At 35.7% G+C, this 23,720-nt stretch overlaps 1 protein-coding gene across 1 annotated transcript in view; it reads right to left on the bottom strand.

Moving 5' to 3' along the window:
* Positions 1 to 23,720, bottom strand: part of DNAAF6 (dynein axonemal assembly factor 6) — a 39,616-nt gene that overhangs the window by 13,315 nt on the left and 2,581 nt on the right. Inside the window, exons 2-5 of the mRNA XM_017546450.2 lie at positions 18,267 to 18,422; positions 14,223 to 14,295; positions 11,972 to 12,077; positions 8,260 to 8,356 (exon numbers count right to left, since the gene is read on the bottom strand). Coding sequence (XP_017401939.1) covers positions 8,260 to 8,356; positions 11,972 to 12,077; positions 14,223 to 14,295; positions 18,267 to 18,419 — 429 coding nt within the window. The 5' untranslated portion in view covers positions 18,420 to 18,422. The remainder of the gene's footprint in view (positions 1 to 8,259; positions 8,357 to 11,971; positions 12,078 to 14,222; positions 14,296 to 18,266; positions 18,423 to 23,720) is intronic.

Below are 23,720 nucleotides of genomic sequence, written 5' to 3'. Positions count from 1 at the left end.
ACTGGGAAATAGCTTGGCATATTGAAGAATCGAAAAGAAGACCAGGATAAGCAGAACATAACAAACAAGGAAGAAAGTGTCACATTGGATGAAACTGTAAAAGTAGGTAAGGGTCAGATCAAACAGGGCCTTTACCTACTTTTAAGATAAGGAGTTTGGATTTTGTTCTGTAAGTGCAAGAGGAAGCCATTGAGGGCTGTAAACAAAGAGGTGATGTGGTCTGATTTTTTAAAAATTTAAGACAGAGTCTTGCTCTGTCACTCAGGCTGGAGTGCAATGGCATGATCGCGGCTCACTGCAACTGCTGCCTCCCAGGTTTAAGCAATTCTCCTGCCTCGGCCTCCCAAGTAGCTGGGACTATGAAAGTGCACCACCATGCCCTGCTAATTTTTGTAGTTTTAGTAGAGACAGGGTTTCACCATGTTGGCCAGGCTGGATCGAACTCCTGACTTCAGGTGATCCACCTGCCTCGGCCCCACAAAGTACTGGGATTACAGGCGTGAGCCATCACACCCAGTCCTGAATTACTTTTAAAAAGCATCTGTTATACTCTGTGGAAAGGCTATAGGGAAGGAAGAGTCAAAGCAGGGAGATATGTCAGAAGAGACTCATAATTGTCCAGATAGAGATGATGATGGCAGTTGCGGTGGTAATGAAAATTAGATGGATTTAGAATATATTTTGAAGGTATAGCCAGTAATACATGCTGATGGATTAGATATGAGGTATAAAGGAAAGAGGAATGACAGATGATTTAGGTATTTAGCTTGAGCAACTGGGTAAATGTTATTGCCATGCAGAAGTGAATGAGGAAAAGGTTTATGGAAGACAATTAAGAGTTCTGTTTTAGACATGTTAGGATTGAGTTGTCTATTAAACAAGTAAGAGATGCCAAGTATGTGGTCAGTTATATGAATCCAAAGCTCATGGGAGAGTTCAGGACTAGAGAGATAAATGGTATTTAAAGCTATGAGAGTAGGTGAAAAGAGAATAGGTAGAGAAAAAAAAGACATATGTCAAATCTCCAGAGAACTTAAGGCAGAATAGGAAGAGCGAGTGATTTGGGAGCAAAAGAGAGGAGGAATGCATAGTGATTTTGGAAGAAAAGAGTGAAGTCTTTCCTTACTCCTCAGTGAGAGTGGGGGTCATTAAAGTAAAAAGAAAACTGTGTTTCAAGAAGGAGAGAGCAGGCTGCGTGTGGTGGCTCACGCCTATAATCTGAGCACTTTGGAAGGCCGAGGCAGACGGATCACTTAAGGTCAGAAGTTCGAGACCAGCCTGGCCAACCCTGTCTCTACTAAAAATACAAAAATTAGTTGGTGTAGTGGTGTGTGCCTGATGTTGCAGCCACTTGGGAGGTTGAGGCAGGAGAATAGGTTGAACCTGGAAGGCAGAGGTTGCACTGAGCCAAGATCACATCACTGCACTACAGCCTGGGTGACAGAGCAAGACTCTGTCTCAAAAAGAAAAAAAAAAAGAAGAAGAAGAAGAGAGTAGTCAACAGGGTAGAATGCTGCCGAGTAGCAGCACCCTCATATCTTCAATCCCTCTTTATCTAATCTGTGTTTTTAAACTAGAGGAAAGCAACGTGAGCATTTTGTGTAGGGCAATTCTTTATTCTTGAGGACTATACCTCTTATTGCAAGATTTAAGGCAGCCCTGGCCCTGAATACTAAGTGACAATAACATCCTGTAATCAGCTGGGCATGGTGGCCCACGCCTGTAATCCCAGCAATTTGGGAGGCCAAGGTGAGAGAATTGCTTGAGCCCAGAATTTTGAGACCAGTTTGGGCAACATAATGAGACTCTGTCTCTACAAAAATATAAAAAACAGAAATTAACAGAGCATTGTGGTGCATGCCTGTAGTCCTAGCTACTAGAAAGGCTGAGGTGGGAGGATGGCTTGAGCCCAGGATGTCAAGGCTGCAGTGAACTGAGATCAGGCTACTGTGTTCCAGCCTGGGTGACAGAGCAAGACCTTATCTCTGGAAAAAAAAAATCTGTAATCATTGTGACAACCAAAAATGCCTCCTTTTTAAATTTTTATTTATTTATTTATTTTACTCTTTGTCCATTAGCTCTAGTGACACACAGTAGGAACTAAATAAATATTACATGGATGAATGCATGGATTCTTGTCAAGAGCTGAAAGGCATACATAAATCTCTCCTATCTTAAAATAAACTCCCCTAAATCCTGCTTCCTCCTCAACAATCATTTCCTTATTCTCCTTCTCTTCACCACTAAACTTCCACAAAGAACAATCTATATTTGCTGGCTTCTCTTCCTCACTTCCTCTTCACTTCTTAGCTTTCTTCGATCTGGTGGTGTTGGCCATACCACTGAAGCTGCTGTCTTCCAAAGATCATCAAAGACTTCTTAACTGACAAATCTCAAAGTTCCTCCTGCATCCTAATCCTGCTTGACAACAGCAGATACTATTATGGTTTCCCTCCCATCTCTGAATATCATTCTCAGTTCCTCTACCTTTATTCATTCCTCAAGTATTGGTAATTTCCAAGGTCAATCTGTGAATCTGCTTGCTTGGAATCAGGAGTTTCTGCCAAGTCCAGCTCAAGGATTCTAGTCCATGTGATTCAGATATTTTGATGAAACCTTCTCAAAATAACATCATCACAATGTAAAACTACTGATACATGTATCAAGTGATACATGTGTATAAGACATCCTTTACCTTTATTCTATCATTGACCATAGCCCATCTCAAACACACATTCTATTGTTCCCCATCTCATTATGGGGGGCTTTTATTGTCAACTCTACTAATTTTGGTATTGCTTAAAATTTAATATACATATTACCTTCATTATCAGAAATACACTGTCTTTATGATTAGATTATTTATTTATTTTTTTTTTTTAAGATAAAAGTTTCATTCTTGTTGCCCAGGCTGGAGTGCAATGGCATGATCTTGGCTCACCACAACTTCTGCCTCCAGGATTCAAGAGATTCTTCTGCCTCAGCCTCCTGAGTAGCTGGAATTACAGGCATGTACCACCATGCCCGGCTATTTTTGTATTTTTAGTAGAGACTGGGTCTCCCCATGTTGGTCAGGCTTGTCTTGAACTCCCGGCCTCAGATCCACCCGTTTTGGCCTCCCAAAGTGCTGGGATTACAGGCATGAGGCACCGCACCAGACACAGATTAGCTTTTAAGGAGGTATTTGTTACCATGTCCCACAACCACCATCATTATGAAGGAGTGTTATGACATTAACTATAAATGTATCTATTATGAATATATTACTGAGACAACTATTAGAAATTTAATTCAAGATTTACTGTGCTGCCTGGAACTAATAATATGGAATCATATTACAGCTCAAATATCCCTCCCTCTGCCACATGGTCTGGCATGCAACTAATCAAAAAAGGTTAACATAATCAGGAAACCTACCAAAAAAAAAAAAAAAAAAAAAAAAAAACCAAAAAACTAGGTCCATCCTATAGAATGGAATGGAATGGGAAACAAAATCTATTTCATTATTAAGTAGCCAAATCCATGTTTTCATTAAAAGTAAACAAATATAGGCCAGGTGTGGTGGCTAACGCCTGTTAATCCCAGCACTTTGGGAGGCCGAGGCAGGCAGATCACCTGAGGCCAGTTCCAGGCCAGCCTGGCCAACATGGTAAAACCCTATCTCTACTAAAAATACAAAATTAGCTGGGCATGGTGGTAGCTGGAATTACAGGCACGCACAAACATGCCCAGCTAATTTCATTATCAAGCAGCTAAATCCATATTTTCATTAAAAGTAAACAAATATGGGCCAGGCACGGTGGCTCAGCAGTGAGCTGAGATTATGCCACTGCACTCCAGCCTGGGCAATGGAGTGAGCCTCTGTCTCAAAAAAAAAACCAAATAATTCCATCTAAAAGTAAGCTAAGGAAATGGATGCTTCTCAAAACAAGATATATAAATGGCCAACAAACGTTTGAAAAAAAAAAAAAAAGTAAACAAATATAACTGTTTTAACCTTGAGAAACAAATCAGGATTTAAAGAGCAGACCGTTCAGGAAGCAAGTGAATTCTTAGAGAATGAAAAAACACTTTGCTCAAAATTGTTGATAGCACTTTCTGAGATAAATATGTTTGATAAACATGTGGCTTCTGGTTGTCAGCCTGCCAGATGGTGACTGACTTCTATCCCATCCCTGACTCTCATCTCATTCTCAGTGAGATTTAAAGATGGGTGAAAGCTCTTATCCTAGGGAGGAGGTGATGTTAGGGGAAAAAAAATAGGCTTAGTGGCTTGTTTCTTGGGTCACATCAGAATGTTCTCTTATCAATATAGATCCATCAAAGTAAAACATCAAAATATTATGTATTCATTCTAGGTCAAAGAGCATCAAGCTATCTGCAAGCTGCCTTTCCCCTCTCCTAGAATAAACAATGGGTAATTTGGCAGAATACCAATAACCCTAGCCCCATTCATTTTTGGATTTTAGCACCAAGGGTGAAAATGAGAATCTGCTGACCTATTTTTCCAATGCACACATCCCATTTCCTGCCACAAATAATCTTACAGAGAATTAGGCTATTTTCCTACATAGTTTTGATACCTGTAGTTCCTTTTTCCATACTCCACAACTAGTTCCCAAGAGGTCTAGTACCTCAGTAAGTGTGGCAATAACCAGTAGTAATGGCAAAACTGCAATTACTTTTGCACCAACTTAATATCACACACATTACAGTGAGAGCTTTGGGGAGAGGAATGGAGAATATAGATAGAAGATAAAAGGAAAACAAAACAAAATAAAACAAGCTAGGGGACTTCCACTCATGGGGTTTAAAGAAAAGTATATATGTCACCTAGGAGAAAGAAGCCCTCTAGATCTCTGATTATTCTTCCATTAATGTATATGAGTATTTGAAACCTTGCAAGGCCAACTTTAGTTTATCAACTGTAATATAAGGAAGAGAAATTAGATCAGTATCTTTCAAACTATGTTCCAAGGAGCCTCAGCCATTCTTCTAAGAGCCGCCTCATGTGTGATAGTACCTTTTTAAATAAGGCAGTGGTACTTTTTTATATGTTTAATACACTGGGCTTACTTACAGAATTTATTTGAAAAAAAAGCTTGACAGCTAGAAACAAAATAAACGTATAAACGACTGGGTAGCTCTAGCTCTAAAATACATAAATATAGATTAAGGCAAGGGAAACTTGGTGGCTACAAACTGAGGAACAAAGCAATACCAGAAGATAACAATAGGGCAGAATTTGGATAATGAGGCTCTTTGGGTTTGAGGTTTGAAAGGTTTGCTGAAGACATTCCTAATTCAGAATTTTGTTTAGGACCGTTGCTTTTATTTAGGATTCATAAATTTTGCTTTCTTATTTGGAGTTTGGGAAGGGTAAAGGAAATGATGGTCCTCGTGAATTTTTAAACCTCAAATCTTACTTCTTGTATATAAACAGATTGTATTTCTATTGCCTTCCTCCGTTTAAGTAAGAGTTTTCTTCTTAAAGACTTTGGATTGGATTGCTACATATAGACCAGTTCTAGGACCCAAATAACATATTTAGGCAATTCTCAGGTTCAATTTTCTTCACATTTTAATGTTTCTGATATTGAGATGCTCTGCAGAATCAATGGTGGTATAATATGGTATTATACCTATTTTCTCCTGAAACATTGTTATTGTTAAATGAATGACACATTTACAATTTTATGATGTCTTATATTCAAGGAAACACAATATTATCAATAAGAATGATAAGCATATAAATTTGAGCAAGAAATACTTGAGATGGGCTCAACAGTCTAGTTACTTTGGGTCTTGTCAGTGGAGTAAGCAATGATAGTGAATGTCATCATTAGTATGCCTACAGGATAACATTCAAGCTACAAATAAAAGCTACAAGCTTTTATCTTTTTTGAGTGTCAGCTTACCAGTCCATTATTACCCAGATTTACTCTTTATTCTTCTTATATTCACTGCTTACTCAAATATGCCATGCTATTTCATGCCTGGATACTTTTCCATGTGCTCTTACCTCGGCTTGGAATGCCCTTCTTAGAATGTTGTCCACTGTAGAAATACTATCCACTTAAAGTTGATCCCTTCCTGCTTTATGTCACTATGCACCTGATATATGCCTTTATTATTCTATATTTAATTTTTATGGGCATATGATGGGCATATATATTTATAGGGTGCATGAGATATTTTGATACAGGCATATAGTGTACAATAATTACATCAGGGTAAATGGTGTGGATTTCTATCACTTCAATCATTCATCATTTATTTGTGTTATGAACATTCCAATTGTACTCCATCAGTTATTCTAAAACGTACAACAAACTTGCTGATTGTTATCATTCTGTTGTACTATCAAACACTAGATCTTATTTATTGTGTCTAACTATATTTATGTGCCCATTAACCATCCCCATTCCCCCGCTCATGCCCACTACCCTTCCCAGTCTCGTAACCATCATTCTATTCTATTCTATATGCCTCTAAATATGTACTTACCATACTGACCTGCGATGATTTATTAGGTGTCAATCTCCTTTACTATAAACTCCTTGAGGACAATTGACCGTTTATTATTTATTTTTGTATTTCTAGTACTTAGGACAGTCCCTGGTATGTAGTAACATTCACTAAGTATTTAAAGAATTAATAAATGAAGAAACAAAGAGAAATAAAGGAAAGACAAAGGGAACAGTATACACGTGACAAAGTGCCATAGCATCAACAAATGTGTTATTTGCTGCTGTTTTTCAGTGGTGTTCATAACTTATCCCAACCTTCTGAACTTCTGGTAGACTTATAATTGTTTACAAAATTATAACTATTAATATAATTATGTTACACAATTATAAGTATAAATGTAATTATTGTATTTTAATAATAAAATTAGTTCATTTGTGTTAGTTTTGTCTTCCCAGTTGATTATAAATTCATTTGAGAGAAATAGCAAGCCTTTTGTGTATACTTATTGAGTTTTAGATAAACCATATATTCATTTTATAAGGTATGATTTAGTTTCTGAGATTCTTCATTCAGGATATCTTTATTACTAAAACTAGTGGCAATTTTTGCATGAGAGAAATGGTAAGACTTGCAACAGTTTTGTTTATTTAGGGCCTAGAATTCCTCCAGAACTTAGAGCAATCCCCAACACTACACATCAAAAACACAATTTTTCAGTAATTTAAGAGAGAGGAATTTGAATATTACTGGTAAAACCCTGGGAGCTAATTACTTCAAGATTACTTGAAACCTTAACTTATTAGAGTTTGAAAAATCTCTTGAGGTACTTAAAGCCACTATTCCCATTATGTTACTTGATTCAATTGAATGTCTTAGATTTTGCTAATAAGAGAAAACCTGAAGTTCATGCAAAAGAGAAATTCCATTTATCATTTGCTTAAGGAAAAAATATTACACATCTCCCATGGGCACCACAGTATTCTATAATGTATTGTAAGAAAGGAGGGAAAAAATAGAAGCAAAGTCCCTGATCTCAAAAAATAAATTTTTAACATAATAATTACTTGTTAATGTTGCTAAAATGAGTCAAATTCCACACTCTAGGTTAGGCCCAGATTTTTCAACAAGATCATTATGAGGATGAAATAAGCAAAAGTAAGTTGTTATCATTGAAATTGCTGGTATTGTTACAACTGTTATCCAGAAACAGTGACCTGGTAAAGGATGTTCTCCAACATTCTGTAGCATCATTCAGATAAGAAAGCAAAGTAACATTTTAGATGTCTTTCTTAGTGTTTTCAATCATAAGTCAGATGCCAAAATTAGGAAAATCCCTTTTTAAGTCCCACATTGTAAGCTGAGTCATTATAAGAAATACAGAAATAAGAGATAAGACAGATACAGGGAAGGAGACATTTCATTTCAATTGTCTGTCAATTCATCGGAAGTTAATAACCAATCAGATGGCATGCATGGGACAGAACTAGGATGAAAGAAAATCCAGTCCAATCCAGTTGGGAAGTTTTAATAGGAATAAAAATAGAAATTGTGTGTGTCATATGATTCTATTACGTTTATTTGTAAATCTTATCCAAAGGTGTAAGCTTAGCTTATTTTATACAAGTTAACAATTTGAAACTCTATTCCATTATTCCCCTAGTACCTGCAACATAGCAACCACAATTTTTAAAGAGTTTACAACCTTGCCTACAATATTATATATACAATAGTCAGTCAATTTAGCTACAACGGTCATATAGAAAATGAAGAAGGGGAGGAGAGGCTTACCACTAGTTCAGTGCAACAACCTGTTGAGGAGTCTTTCTTTGACAACCCTAAAAATACATCCTCAGTTCCCACCTGCTGTCTGAATACAATCTCATACCTGAAAAAAAAATCAATGATAATAGGAACTCAAATGAAAGAGCAATTTCCTGTCACAGAACAGAAAACTAGAAATTTATGAGGACATGCTATTAGAAAAAGTAAAAGGACTACATAAATAAAGTGCTTGCAGGTCTTCAGGCATATAATAGAACATAAAGGAAAATAAGTCTAGAAATGTGGTCAAAAATAAACACTGAAAAGCAGAATTGTTATTATTTTCTAAAATAAAGCCTTAACTGTTTTAGAGCTATACAAAGAAATAGATTGAGGAAACTTCTAATAAGATTCTAATAAGATTAAAACTAGAAGAAAAAAAGTCTGTTCCTGAAAAACAATGGCTCAGAAAAGCACTGAGTCCATAACCTAGGGATTGATAGAAACCTTCCTCTGCTAAGTTTAAACCACAGAGTAGAGGAGAAAATTCAGGTTTAGTACTGTTTCTGTCATTAACTGTGGGCCTTGGTCAAGTTACAAACTCATGGGGTCAGCTTCTACATTTATATGGTTTATGGGAGGGAGGTGTGAGTTTGAAATAAATGATCTCTATGTCTAAAATTCTACAACAGAAACACTGGCAATATAGTCAGCACAGCTACACTATAGTGCTTAGAATCTAGTCTTACAGAATTCTGAGTTTAATGAAAGATTTTCCTGATATCTCACCCCAACATGACAATTCACAAATCGTTCCTTTCCCCCAAATTTGGGCCTTCAGGAATAGAATGGTTTATAGCATCCACCAAAATGTACCCCATCTCTTCAGATAGCATGAAACATTTACTTTTTTTTCTTAATGCTAACTTAATGAAGAAACAATATATCTCTGGATAGTAAGGCTAAAGGACTAGATTGAACTTCTGAGCATTTGCCAATAGGAATGTCCAACAATAAAAAAAGGAATTTCTCTGAGTTAGAACAGGGTTAACAATAAGCAGCTATTTGCTATGGGGCACTTTTCTCTTAATAGGCTATAACATCTACCAAGTATTTACAAAGCTGAAGCCAGGTTAAAACAAACAGAAGGGATTGATTTGTATGTTCACTACTCCCAAATGGATTTGCTCAAGCTCCTACTCTTATCCTGAGCTCCTGATGTAATTTTCCAACTGCCTACTACATAGGTTTGTCTGGATGTCCCAAAGGCAACTCAAAGTGTACATATCAAAAACCAGCTAGTCATAGTGGCTCTCAACTGTAATCCCAGTGCTTTGGGAGGCTGAGGCATGAGGATTGCTTGAGTCCAGGAGTTTGAGACCAACGTGGGCAACACACTTAGGCAGAGTCCTCACAAAAATGAAGTGTGCACCTGTAGTCCCAGCTACTTGGGAGAGTGAGGTGGGAGAATTGCTTGAGCCCAGGAGGTTGAGGCTGCAGTGAGCGATTGGTGCTGGGGGAGAAAGAAAGAAAACCAAACTTGGCTGGGTGCTGTGGCTCACACCTGTAATCTCAGAACTTTGGGTGGGTGAGACAGGTGGATTGCTTGAGGCCAGGAGTTTAGGACCAGCCTGGCCAACATGGTAAAACCCGATCTCTACAAAAAAATACAAAAAAAAAACCATTCACCAGTCATGGTGGCACGCACCTGTAGTCTCAGCTACTTTCGAGGCTGAGGCTGGAGAATTGCTTGAACCCAGGAGGTGGAGGTTGCAGTGAGTCGAGATCACACCACTGCACTCCAGCCAGGGCAACAGAGCAAGACTCTGTCTTAGGAGAAAAAACGAAAACAAAAACAAACTCACTGCACCTATAATTCCTATCAAAGTTAATGGCATTATCATTTACTCAGTCACCCAAACTAGTAACTTCAGCATCATCTTTGATGCTCTCCTCTCATCCATTTTATCTAACCAAATGCCAACTTTTCACTCAAATACAGACCCTCATGCTTCTCCCCAAGGTCAGTGCCTTAGCTCAGGCCCTTGTCATTTTTTTCATTTGGCCATTTGTGATTCTTATTCTTTGAACTGCCTGTTCATATTCTTTACCCATTTTCCTCTTTATCCATTGAGAAATTTTGAAATGTCTCTTCATAAGATAGAAAATAAAGATTTAAAAAATCTTATAAAGCAATTTCCCTCATAATAACTGCAGCTATTATTCATTTAAAGCTTTCATGGATGTCCTATCTACCAAACATCAAACATCAGGATGAAAGGGAAAATTTACTCAAATTTAAAGCTTGCTGTATATAGATATTTGACATTCGTTAGACAATATGACAAATGAGTAACTTCTTACTTTTCATATGGATATGTGGGCACTATATAAACACAACCTCAAATTTACTCTCTTCGCTCTCTAAGAAATGTTTTAAAATCTTTGATTTTTTAATGAAGTTTATGGTTTTGACATTGTTTATTTGAAAGCTGGATATTTCTTTGTAGTTAATTATCTGCAGTCTCCCACTGCTTCTGTTTTCAGAACTTACGTAGAAGATGGAAGCATGGAGTTTGTTGTTGTTGTTGTTTAATACTGGACAATTTTGGTCAGGCACAGTGGCTCATGCCTGTAATCCTAGCACTTTGGGAGACTGAGGCAGGTGGATCGCCTGAAGTCAGGAATTCGAGACCAGCCTGGCCAACACGGTGAAACCCCGTCTCTACTAAAAATACAAAAATTAGCTGGGCATAGTGGCACGTGCCTGCAGTCCCAGCAACATGGGAGGCTGAGGTAGGAGAATCGCTTGAGCCCAGGAGGGGCTCAGGTTGCAGTGAGCCAAGATCGTGCCATTGCACTCCAGCCTGGGTGACAGAGCAAGACTCTATCTCAGAAAAATATATATATATATTGGATAGTTCTGTATTCAGAATGAGAAAAGTTGTCATATCACTTGCCATAGAAGTCTTCAAGAATTTATACAGTACATCATAGTTTAGTATATGTTGGCTTTAGTTTTCCTGCTATTCTAAATAGTCAATCAGAATTTTATTTCAAAATACATATATGTAAAGCTTAGTCTATTTGATCAATAATTTCACCTATGTATATAAATATACTTTAAGGTTCTTAAAAATATGAGTGCTTTTTAAATCAGAATAAAAGGCTTTTTATAATAATTCTAAATTTCATATTTATAATTTGATTGTATTGAAAAGGCTACAAAGCAAGTCTTGAACCCTGCTTGCAAAATGCACTGAATACTAAGTATAATCTTAGAATATCTAGTAAATAAGTCTGGGTAATAATTGATAATTGGAGGGAGAACATAGCCTTTTACCAAAATTGTAGAACATTGAGTAATTAAAAGCAAGTCCTTGACAAATAAGCATGGCATTGTAATTTAGTTTGTATGAATCCTTGCAATTTAATGGGCTGGTTTTCTTGCAGTTAGTTCCACACTATACAACAAACTGACATTAAATATAAATTTATAATGGAAATAACTATATTTATCATTTTTTGCTAGATAATAACTGAAAGGAAGGTGTTATGCATTATTATTTGTTTCTGCTCTAGAAGGAAAAAATATCAATTACACATGCCTTCTGTGTGTCACTGTAGTTTTATCTTTTATGTGGTATGTTACTTTATGAATCTTGTCAAAAATAGAGTGCTATCAGATGACACAGCTAACTTAAACTTCTAAAGACATTCCTGGCTTCATTTGACTTACTCTGGGATTTCTCTATCGTCCCACATATCATCATGTTCTGCTCCTTCTGGAATCTCTTCTGAATTCCAGATGTCCTCATTATTTTTCTCACTGGTTTCAGGAATGACTGTGAAGAAAGGGAAGATAAAGCTGAAGCTCGTGCTTTTTTCCTTCTCTAAATTGCTCCTGTTCTTCACACTCAGTTTGGGATCATTAAAGTAAAACATTATTTGCAATCACTAGCTTGTTTTTTGGTCAAAACAAGCTAAATTAGTAACTACTGACTAAATGTTTCTCTATCAATATAGAACCAATATGTTGTAGAACTGTAATAACAACTGTAGAAAATTTTGCTAAAACCACATAAACAAAAATAAGAAAATAATCTATAATCCAACTGCCTGGAGATAATCAATGTTAGTATTCTGTTGTGTATCATTCCAGCCTCTCTCTCTCTCTCTCTTTCCATACACATATGCAAAGAAATATTACACATTTTTCCAGAAACATAAATAGGATTATATTTAAAAATATTTTTATATAAAAGAAAAAAATCACAACTAAAATCAATCTGATTTGGAGAAAAATGTCTTATCTTGCATTGTTTTTAGTATATAAAAACCCTTTGATATCTTTTCCATGCAAGCATGACATAATTCTCAAAATCATAATATCAGTTAAAGAAACTGAAAGCAGTGAATACAATGATCATTTTTTACTCCAGTGTTTTCCTCATGTAGACACGAGATTTAAGGAAAATCTTTGCCACTTGTCCTTCATGCAAAGCTGAGCATGAGGTTGGGTTTCTGCATATCATCCTTAAATGTTTAAAAGTGGACAGGCCCCAGTAGGCATGCAAAAACCCACCTTACATTTGTTCTAACTATTGTAGCATCCCATGGAGACCTGCATTAGTTGCAGAACATTGCTTTTAGTCATTTTAAGCATTCCCAGAAATGTACTCAATTGTCAGATTTTCAATTCTGACAATTCTTTTGAAATTATCAGCTTCTATCTAGCATGGGTTTTGTAAAGCCTAACTACAGATTTACATATAACATTTTACATATGAATCATTGCCTTCAGAATTTAAAGATTATTAGACCTACATTATCAGAAATACAGGCAGCACAAAAGTCATCAAATGTGAACTAGTCTGCCATGGAATGAATATGTCTTGAGTAAGGCAAATAGCCTCTTGAGTATCTGTAGCAATAATAACTGAAATTTTAAAACCATCCTCAGACCTCATTTTAGTCATTATTTTCAACATTTGTACAGATAAAAATCTTTTGCAATTAACTAAATTGATTAACGAAATTCACTTCCTCTCCCTGCCTATTCTCTGGTTAATGGTGATTATGACCAACAGAATTAGAGCCTTTTATATTTTTAAAGATTTGTAAAATGTTCAACTCTGTAAAAATGTATAGATCAAAATGCTAGGGAAATGCAAAAAAATATTATTTTACCTCATTTATTGGACCTGTATTTTTAAATAAGTAAACCCAAAGATGTTAATGTATAAGCATCTTAATGTAAGACAAAATTGTGTAGTTATTTGTTTTATTATCTTCTCCAAAAGTCTATTAGTTCAATTAGAACAGGGGCTTTTTCTGTTTTGATCTGCATTGTAGTCTTAGAGATGGTCATACTGCCTGATGCATAATAGGCTAAATATTTATTAAATTATTCAATGAATGAATTCCATGAAATTGCTAGAATACAGGAAGGTAGAAGGTAAAGAAGCTAAGCATCTTGGTTGATAGTCCCTAAAAAATAAAAAATGATCTAACCACACATGACTTTCTTGGTTTTCTGTCTCATAAAATATGCAAGGAATGTGGATAATTCAAGGTAAATATCTTTCTGCAGTAGTAGAGTAAAAACAGCATCTTATATGTAAATGGCTATTCATCATTTCCATGATTATTTTAGTTCATCTTTTTTATTTTTAAAAATTAATTCATTTCTCTGTTTTTAATGGACAAATAAAAATTGTATATATTTATTATATACCACATGATGTTCTGAAATACATATACACAGTGGATGGCTAACTCAAGCAATTAACATATGGATTCTCTCACATACTTATCATTTATTTGTGATGAGAATCCTTAAAATCTACTATCTTAGCAATTTTCAAGTATATAATACATTGTTTAGTTCATCTTAACAAATACTAGAGTTAGTATGTATTACTCTCCCTATAATTTTTCTACCAAGGAAAAGATTATATTGATCTATACTGCTTTGTTAAATAACTTACCTTTGAGCTCTTCTATTTGGGGTGGTCCAATATGTCCAGGACCCATGGCTCCAATAGTAGATAAACCACTTGTCTGAAGGAGGAGAAAAAGTCCAATATTCTATAATTACTACTTGTATAACATATATGACTAGTGATACTTTAAATTTGATAGGATTTCCATCAAAAAACTCATGGAGCTTTCCAGTTTAATTACCCATCATTGTTATACAACAGAGGGACAGATGCCAAGTACTATTTTGAATATGCTTTCCTTGTTCTTTCAAAAAAGTGTTTGGTTTAATAGACTCTAGGGCAGAATTGATCTTTGGTCAGGGTAAATCCCTAGTTCCAGCTCAGTGAATCATGCATCCCTGGGGATTGAGGAATGAGCCACATTCATCTCTATGAAAGTTAGAACCAAGTATTAGTATAAAGGCATTGACACTTTTGGGGTTTAGCAGTGTCTGGTTGTAGTCAGATGGAGGACAGAAGTATGTGAAAGTTTTATAGAAATAAAAACTAACAGTAAACAGAAGCTAAGTATTTAGACTTCAAATTAACCATTCAAAAGCCCTGATAACTGCTTTTACTATTTTCCACTATAGGTATGAAACACTTTCCTGTCCCACGGCCTCATGACACTGAACTAGTGGATTAAACAGCAGCCACAAATTAATAGTATCAAATATATGCTGATGTATCTCAGCCTTCATATAAGTACAAGTTTATTTTGCCATCTTCTGCACAAGCATGCACATCCCCAGAGGACTTCTCCTGACTCACCAGTAAAAGAACAATCTTCATTTTTTCAATTAAGTATAACACATATTACACTATCAGTATAGTGACACCACCTCATTGGCCCATCTCAGGGATTCTTTGATATTTTAAGAAAATCTCAATTTCTTACTAATTGTTTTTGCTGATGTCACACCCTGCAGCTTCAACTCACTTCACTGCTGGCAGTCAAAAAAATCTTACCTCCTTTAATACTGTCAGACTAGCACCTCTATCTCTCTTTTCTCAGGCTCCTGTTCTCATCTTCTAAAACTTTAGACATGCGCAAAAGTTAGAATGTCTTGTTTGGGCAAGGAGAGTAGTGTCTGTCCTTGAAACCTGATAGAACAGCTCACGTGGGTCTTTATTATGTGAAACTGTTCCAACAGTTATAAATCAGAAATTAATCTACAATATCTCAGCAGTGTCTAAAATAGTATTTTTTTCCAAAAGGTGTTTCAAAATTGCTATGTCTGCAGTTAAGGCGTTACAGGCATTTTTATGTGAAAATCCCAAGACAATATTTGGGATATTTTTTCCTCTTTTTAATCACTAATATAATATAAATGTGTAGTACTTTTCCTAAATTATTAATCACCAGAACACTAATAGTCAATCAGAGTAAAGCATTTCTCAGAACATGAGGGCCTCTTGTTTGGTTGAGTGCTGCCTTCCACAGAAAATTAAAAAGCAGTAGAAATAAAACCCTGGATATTCATGACAAAAATTGGTATACTCTCCATGGACAGTGATTGGATCGGAACTCATGAGAGTTTCAATTTGTTGATTTAATGAAAATAAACGATTAAAAAAATTTTCAAGTGAAAAGAGGGAATGTGCTCATAAAAACATTAAAAACTATCTGGCAATTGTTTTCTATTAGAACATCATTTGAGCCTTTACCATGAATCTACAGCCAATTATCTGAGCAATTTATCATTGCAATTCATGCCACTTTGTAATATGTAAGACAGAACATCCTCGTTATAATGTCTGTGAAGAGCAGTGAACCTTATTTTTCCCACAAGCCTTAATATCCCCTCATGAGTTTGAAAAATGATAGACACACTCTCTTCCCATCTCCCATTTTCTTAACAAGTCACATAGAAAAGGGATAGTGTAAATGAAGCAATGTGTATGCAACTGTTCTCTTGCTGTTTTCAGAGAGCATATTTTCAAAAACACATCACTCTTGTAATCATCCCACAGTTCCCAAGGTTAATACATGTTAAAAAATGAAAATCAGTTTCTCTCCTGGAAAATTTAATAGTTCATTAGAAACATTAATTATTCTCCCACTGTTCTGATACTGTAATTCTATATCCTCTAATGATATCTGTACTGTGGTGTCTGAATGACCAATTATCTCAAAATTGCTTATAATCCAGATATACAGAGTCATACATTAGTATAGTAATTTTCCTTTATAAATTGTACAATTCAGTAATATTATGTTAGTCTCTCTATTCTCATAAGCATTCATCTTTCCTCCTAGAAACACTTCTAGATGCAAATAAACACCTCCGGCCATAAACACCAAAGGGAATAGGCTCTGTAACCAGGGTAAATCCTTATATTTGAATCTGTCCCAGTTACAAATTCCACTTCACTATATTCAAGATCACTGTTTCTCAAATACTTGATATGCTTTTCCTATGTGACATAACCCTACCTTTCCCAGCATGTAGGCTCCAGAAAATTATTATTCTGCTACTTCAAATAAGGTAGCAAAAACGAGCTTGCCTTTCCAACTTCACTGATACATTGTTCCTAACATTTTCTCCTGTGTCCTATTTGTTGTGTATAGCTAATACTGTCATTAACGTCCTGACGTTTCTTTCTTTGGCCTCTACTAAGACATTTCCCTGACTAAAACTTCCTGGTTCCTGATCCTGGCTCCAAGCTGACTCAGTTCTACAAATTTTATTTCCATTTCATGTCTTATTTAATTCTGCCCTATTCTACGTAAGCTCTTTCTTAGGGGTGGCAGCTGAGTTCAATGTCAATCTGAGCCACTGAATTTGCTGCCTGTTCATAGCATGCTTTTTTCTCTACATTGTGGCAAAAATAAATTTTGGGAGGAGTAAATTGGTATGTACATTCCTGAAAGATGATTTATTCATGGTAAATTGGTCATACGGTAAAACACTTCATTAAAATAATTTTACGCAAATTGACATATTGTGTTACAATATGGGATTTTTACCCCAAATTTTGTTTGCCCTATCATAGGCAGTCTGATAGCCAAGGCTCACTGATAGTTAAGAAATAGGAGAATGGGCCAGGTGTGGTGGCTCACGCCTGTAATCCCAGCACTTTGGGAGGCCAAAGGGGGTGGATCATGAGGTCAGGAGATCGAGACCATCCTGGTTAACACAGTGAAACTCTGTTTCTACTAAAAATACAAAAATTAGCTGGGCCTGGTGGCACTCCCCTGTACTCACAGCTATTTGGGAGGCTGAGGCAGGAGAATCGCTTGAACCTGGGAGGCAGAGGTTACAGTGAGCCGAGATTGTGCCACTGTACTCCAGCCTGAGAGACACAGCAAGACTCTGTCTAAATAAATAAATAAAAGAAATAGGAGAATGGAGAGCAGGGAATTATATAAAAGTGTTTTAATTTTTCTGGGAATACTGGCAGTAAACTTGGAGTGGCCAAAGGTCAGTTCAAGGAACTCTTCTATGCAAAATGAAGCCCATCTTGCTACTGCAAGCCTTACTGGCATTACCTATCCTGACCCCAAATGCTACTCAACTAATTAGACTCCACAGCTTTATTTGTGCATTACTGGGAAGCCAATTTTTGTAGGCTGAAACTAGTTTGTCCTATTATTTGGCTCAAAAACTTTCTGTTCTGCATTAATGTGTAGACAAATTTAAAAATCAAGGGACTGGTACTTGGGGGTCCAACTAATACTGCATAACTGAATATATTTGTTTTATAGAAATACTGTCTGGGCTTAAAGAATCCTAGCTACCACTCTGCAATGGTTGTCAGGCATTCTTTGGCCATAAATATAAATGACAACATTTGAAATGTGGCTATTGCTACCATAGTTACAGAACTATTTTCCTATTCAGTATTCAGGTGGTTTAGAAAAATATAATTATGTTTGCTAGAAATGTACTAGAGGTTACATTGTCATGCATAATCAGCCTTGTAGCTTCCCGTGCATATATCAAATGACACAGCTCTGCTCCCACAGCTAGGTGGGAACAGGTTGTTCAAATACGATTCCACAACTTCCCTTGAACACAACTAATTCAACTGTAAGTATATGACCACCTGTCCATAGTCAGAATCATCCTCTTCTTCAGGATTAAGTAGCTTAGTGAGGGCTTGTAGAGCTGTAACTGAAGAAACAGTCTCAATGTCCATACTTTGAGATTCCATATTTTCTGTCTCCATATTTTTAGGATCCATATTTTCAGATTCCATTATCTGAGGAAAAAAAGATAATCTGAAAGAGGTATTTTACTTTTCTGTTTCATTTAAGACATGAAGATGTCTTATTGTCATACCTCCCTTCTTTCCCTGGGTCACTCCATTGGTTCTTATACTTCCTTGGAAATCCTTTTAAACTCCTTCCAATATATGTATTTTGCTAACTCACAGATCTGGAGCAGCAAGTAAATGCAAACATTTAGCCTGCTTTACTAAAATGTCATGCTCAAGCTAACAAACATTTATTGAGCACCTACTATAGTGGTTCTTGGGTTTTAATGTGCTTAAGAATCACTTGGGGGAGTTGGTTTAAAATGCAGATTCTTAAGCCCTACCTCTAGAACAAGTATATGTCAATGTCATATACATTATGTATCATCATTTGGGAACATATTTTTTAGACTGTCTTTTTATCTGTCACATGTTCGCTGTTTAGGCTATGTATTCCACTTAGTGAACTGAAAAATATGTTGTTTGAGAGATATGCCCTGATGATCTGTACTCATTTCACTTTTTTTTTTTGCCTCAGGCAGAACTGTACCTTCTGCTTTATTTCAATTCTTAATTAACCCTTGATGATACCTAGCATTATATTGCCATTTGAGAGCTCCAATGGGTTAGTTCATTAACTTTCAATGAAAAATTGCTTTTCTGATTATTACAGTGATATATATATATATATATATATATATATATATATATATATAATGTATATGTCTATTGTGGGCTTTTTAGGAAATATTACATTAAACGTAGAAATAAGAAAAGTATAATATCTATAATCCTACTATCCAGACAGCAGTCTTTTTAATAATCTCTGCTGTTATATTTGGAGTAGGAAGTTCAGGATCCTTAAAAATGTTAGCAGTGTCAGACATTAATGAATAACCTTAACAAAGACTGTAGAATTAGGCCTATTGTTAGTGATTTGGGCATAAATATAATAGGAATCTTTTTTTTTACACTTCTGTTGACATTTTGAAAACATTGTCATAAAACTAACCCATGGGAAACATTTCTTTAGTACTTTCATTAAATGATCCCTAAAGTTTTTACATTGTGCCTAGAACAGTAATACAAAAGGATTCTCAAATGTGTGCTGGTACATGTGCCAAAATCAAACTGCATGCAGATAGTGTTTTACAAATCTTCTGTTTTTTAAATTATGTTTTGCCATTATTTTGACTTTTTTTAAAAAATAGAAAACTGATCCTAATATCTACCAAAGACACTCAACATATGCTGACTATTATTAGTTCCTTAAAAGTTTCATTATTTTGGGTATGACTATCATATCTAATAATGATGTGGAATAAGTTAATGATAAAACTCATTACATTGGAAAGTGATCCTAATATCTACCAAAGACATGAAACAAATATTTAATTGTCCCGTACCTGTAGCATAGAGGCAATATATCATAGTAGTTAGAAGTAGGGGCTCTGGAGTCACACTGCTTGAATTTATATCCATCATTTACTTTCTTAGCACTATGACATTGAGTACATTATTTAAACTCCCATTATCTAATTTTCTTTATCTATAAAATGGGGATAATATTAGTGTATATCTTTTAGGGTTGTTACAAGTATTAAGTAGGTTAATACATGTAAAAGAGCTTGGAACTGTGCCTGGCACAAAATAAGCACTCAACATATGCTGACTACTATTACTTCTTTAAAAGTGTCATTTTGCTGGGTATGACTATCATGTCTAATAATGATGTGGAATAAGTTAATGATAAAACTCATTACATTGGAAAATCATTAAATTGGAAAAGTGAAATAAAAGGTAATAAAACAATCTCTCACAGTATGGTCTGGTAGTCTGCTATGGAGATGAATAATTGACACAAATTTAACAAAGAGGCTCCTGTTTATATTTTTAAATTCCTAGTTGATTATGTGTTCATTAAATATTTACCTAATGTTAAAAGCAAAATTTATTGTAACATTTCAATCTTTGACAGTGAACGGAAAAAATGCATCCGGGTATCTGATGCAATGACATAATTGGTATTTTGAGTTGAGAAGGTACAAATGAGACATTTAAAAAACAAATATAGCAGAAATTGTTTATTATACCAGTATTACATACTTTATAAAATTGTCGTGATGATCAAATTATGCAATGCAGGTGAGTTTACTAAAATATGAAATGCTATATAAAAATATCATTATCTGACACATAGTATCGGTAGGCATGTGAAAGCTCAATGGTGGACTAATGAAAGAAGAATAAACTGGGACCACCAAAGCTAACCCATAAGAAGGTATTCTGAAGTCCCAAATATTGTGTCTGAGATAATAGAACTACAATTCATGTGGTCTTATTTGCTTGGAAGAGACATGGCAGCAGGAGTTCCTGGACATGAGCAGGGTTTCAGGGCAGAAAGGTTGAAGTCATGGTTACAGAGAGACCTATTTAGGGTGAAGAAGGACGCTGGCCTATAGAAGGTGGGGTACAGTTCTTGAGTATGATGGGCAAGTTGACTGCTAGAGATGAAGGTTCAGAATAGCACAGAACTCAAAGTTCCAGTTGGAAAAGAGAAACCAGGCTTTCTCATGTCACCTAGGTACCCACAGCGGAGGTTATGAAGGAAATGTCACGGTTCCTTTGGTACATTGGATACTGAATTTAGAAAAAACAGATTAATTCTAAATCCCTACCAGTTAGTTGGAAAGGAACTCTGGTGTGGTTCTTATTAGGTGGGAAGTAGGCCAATGTGAGCAGTGGGAAGCTATATCTGTAGATTGAATGTCTTTAATACTGGAGCTGGCACATAGTCAGCAGTTGATGAATACTGAATGAATCATGATTAAATTCATATGAATGTTATATTTCAAAATAGTCATTTTGGAAGGTTATACACTGATGTAAATTATGCTATCAATACTCAAAATATTTTGGGATTTTTCTTTTCATTTGGAATTACCTTCATATGTATCACCAAGAAAATAGGTATCATTATGGTATCATTTGGTTTGATTACACATCAGATTTGTCACAAGTGATTTCTAGATATATTTATATATCATGTCTACTTTCAAAATATGAAGATTTTCTTCTTTGAGGATATTCAAAGAAATGTGCTAGAAGCCTCAAAGTGATTCTAAAACAGAAGTTTCAAAAACAATTTTAGCAATAGCGACAACATTAGAATAAGTAGATTAGCCTCCAAAAGTGACTACTTCAAAGGGGATGCTCCTCCTTGGAATGTGTACATTTGTTTTTGTTAAATTATTCCCAATAATTCTTAGTAACACTTTATATATCTGAAGCATATTAGGAATTAGACTTCTTAAAGTCCAATTCCAAATTATGCTGGAATAAAATGCCATAGATTTGCACTATAGCTCAATTGAAAAGAAATGTAATAATAAAATTAGCACTTTAGCCAAAATCTTTTTACCATATCAAATGTAATAATAATCTGTAAACACAAATTAATAAATCATGACAATAAAAATAAATCATGACAAGTTTGTTCGTATTGTATTTTGAGAAACAAAAGAATCACAAATATTTTGTGAATAACTAATTAAATGGTTCAATGTATCAAAAGAGAAAAATGATTAGTGAATTTTTAGAAAAAAGCATTCTAAATCAATGGAAATGAAGATTCTACTAGCTTTTCAAGAAGTCTAACGTACTAAGAATAACTTATTAAACTTTTTGAAAAACATTTATTAAAGTTCATTTGACACAAGTAGATCACATTTGAAAACTAAAACAGGAGGACTTTTTAGGAACTACAAATGAACTATTTGTAGTGAACTATGTTCACTACAATGAACTATGCAGTGTTAGTTTATAGGTATATCTTTTATTTCTAGATGTGATATACATTTAAGTTCATCCTGAGTCTGGTAATCAAGGTCCTTCAGGATATAGTCCCAATGTAATTTTCTGCCCTTCTCTCCTATTATTCTCCTGCATGTGTTCTGTATTCTGTTAAAAACTAAACTGCTTATTAAACATACTCTATAATTTCCTGCCTTTGTACCTTAGAGTGTATTCTTCCTTTTGCCTGGACTACTTGGGTAGTACAGTGTAGTGATATTTAAAAAGAAGATTCTGGCCAGGTGTGGTGGCTCACGCCTGCAATCTCAGCACTTTGAGAGGCCAAGGTGAGCTCACGTGTCAGGAGTTCGAGATCAGCCTGGGCAACATGGCAAAAACCTGACTCTACAAAAAATACAAAAATTAGACAGGCGTGGTTGTGTGCCCCTGTGGTCCCAACTACTCAGGTCTGAGGCAGGAGAATCGCTTGAGTCCAAGAGACAGAAGTTGCATCAAGCTGAGATCGGGCCACTGCACTCTAGCCTGGGAGACAGAGCAAGACCCTGTCTCAAAAATACATAAATAAATAAAATAACAAAAATAAAAAATAAAAAATATTCTGGAGCCACACTGCCTAAAATGTTTGAATCTGGCATTGTCACTTAAATAGGCCAAGAATAAATTTAAACTAAGGAAAATTTAAGAGTTTCAGTAAAAACAAAACATATTGCTGTCTTTTATTTGAGATTTGGTTATTTAGCAAACAATTTCTTTAGGCCCTTTGTTTTTCTTTCTCTCATTCTCTTTTGCTAGACCAATGCTAATGGCAACATTTTCCAGACAGAGCCTTTGATTTTCCCACATCAACCTGAGTACTTGGGGTCTTCCTAAATAGAGGCATGATTGGACCATCTACTAGCCATAATGAGCTAAAGCAACTGACACTCCAGAACCAGCTCATTACCAAAACACTGGAGCCAGTCAGGGACTGAAAAAGTGCAACCAGGTTGGCTCCAGACCCACGGCGCTTAACATCAGTAATCTTTGGTTAAAGTCAGGCTGGCTGTAAGGCTGGGAACATGCTTTCTATTTTATTTGCCTCCATCCACAGTATCAGTAAAGATGGCCTTTTGACTTCAGTTAATTGTGGAAAAGCCTAGGTTAAATTAGCGAAAACTCTGAATTACAGACTATTCAAATAGATAATATATTTTATTAAATCGAATATATATGGCAAATAAAATCAGGGTGGTAAAGAATCACCAAGCAGGGCCGGGCGAGGTGGCTCACACCTGTAATCCCAGCACTTTGGGAGATCGAGGCAGGCAAATCACCTGAGGTCAGGAGTTCAATACTAGCCTGGCCAACATGGTGAAACTCTGTCTCTACTAAAAGATACAAAAATTAGCCAGGTGTGGTGGCTGTAATCCCAGCTACTTGGGAGGCTGAAGCTGGAGAATCGATTAAACTTGGGAAGTGGAGATTGCAGTGAGCTAAGATTGCACCACTGCA

The sequence above is a fragment of the Cebus imitator genome, unplaced genomic scaffold, assembly GCF_001604975.1.
Source record: "Cebus imitator isolate Cc_AM_T3 unplaced genomic scaffold, Cebus_imitator-1.0 Scaffold189, whole genome shotgun sequence".
NCBI classification, from domain to species: Eukaryota; Metazoa; Chordata; class Mammalia; order Primates; family Cebidae; genus Cebus; species Cebus imitator.
The sequence above is the reverse complement of the archived record's forward strand: the minus strand, read 5'-3'. Positions and strand labels throughout refer to the sequence as shown.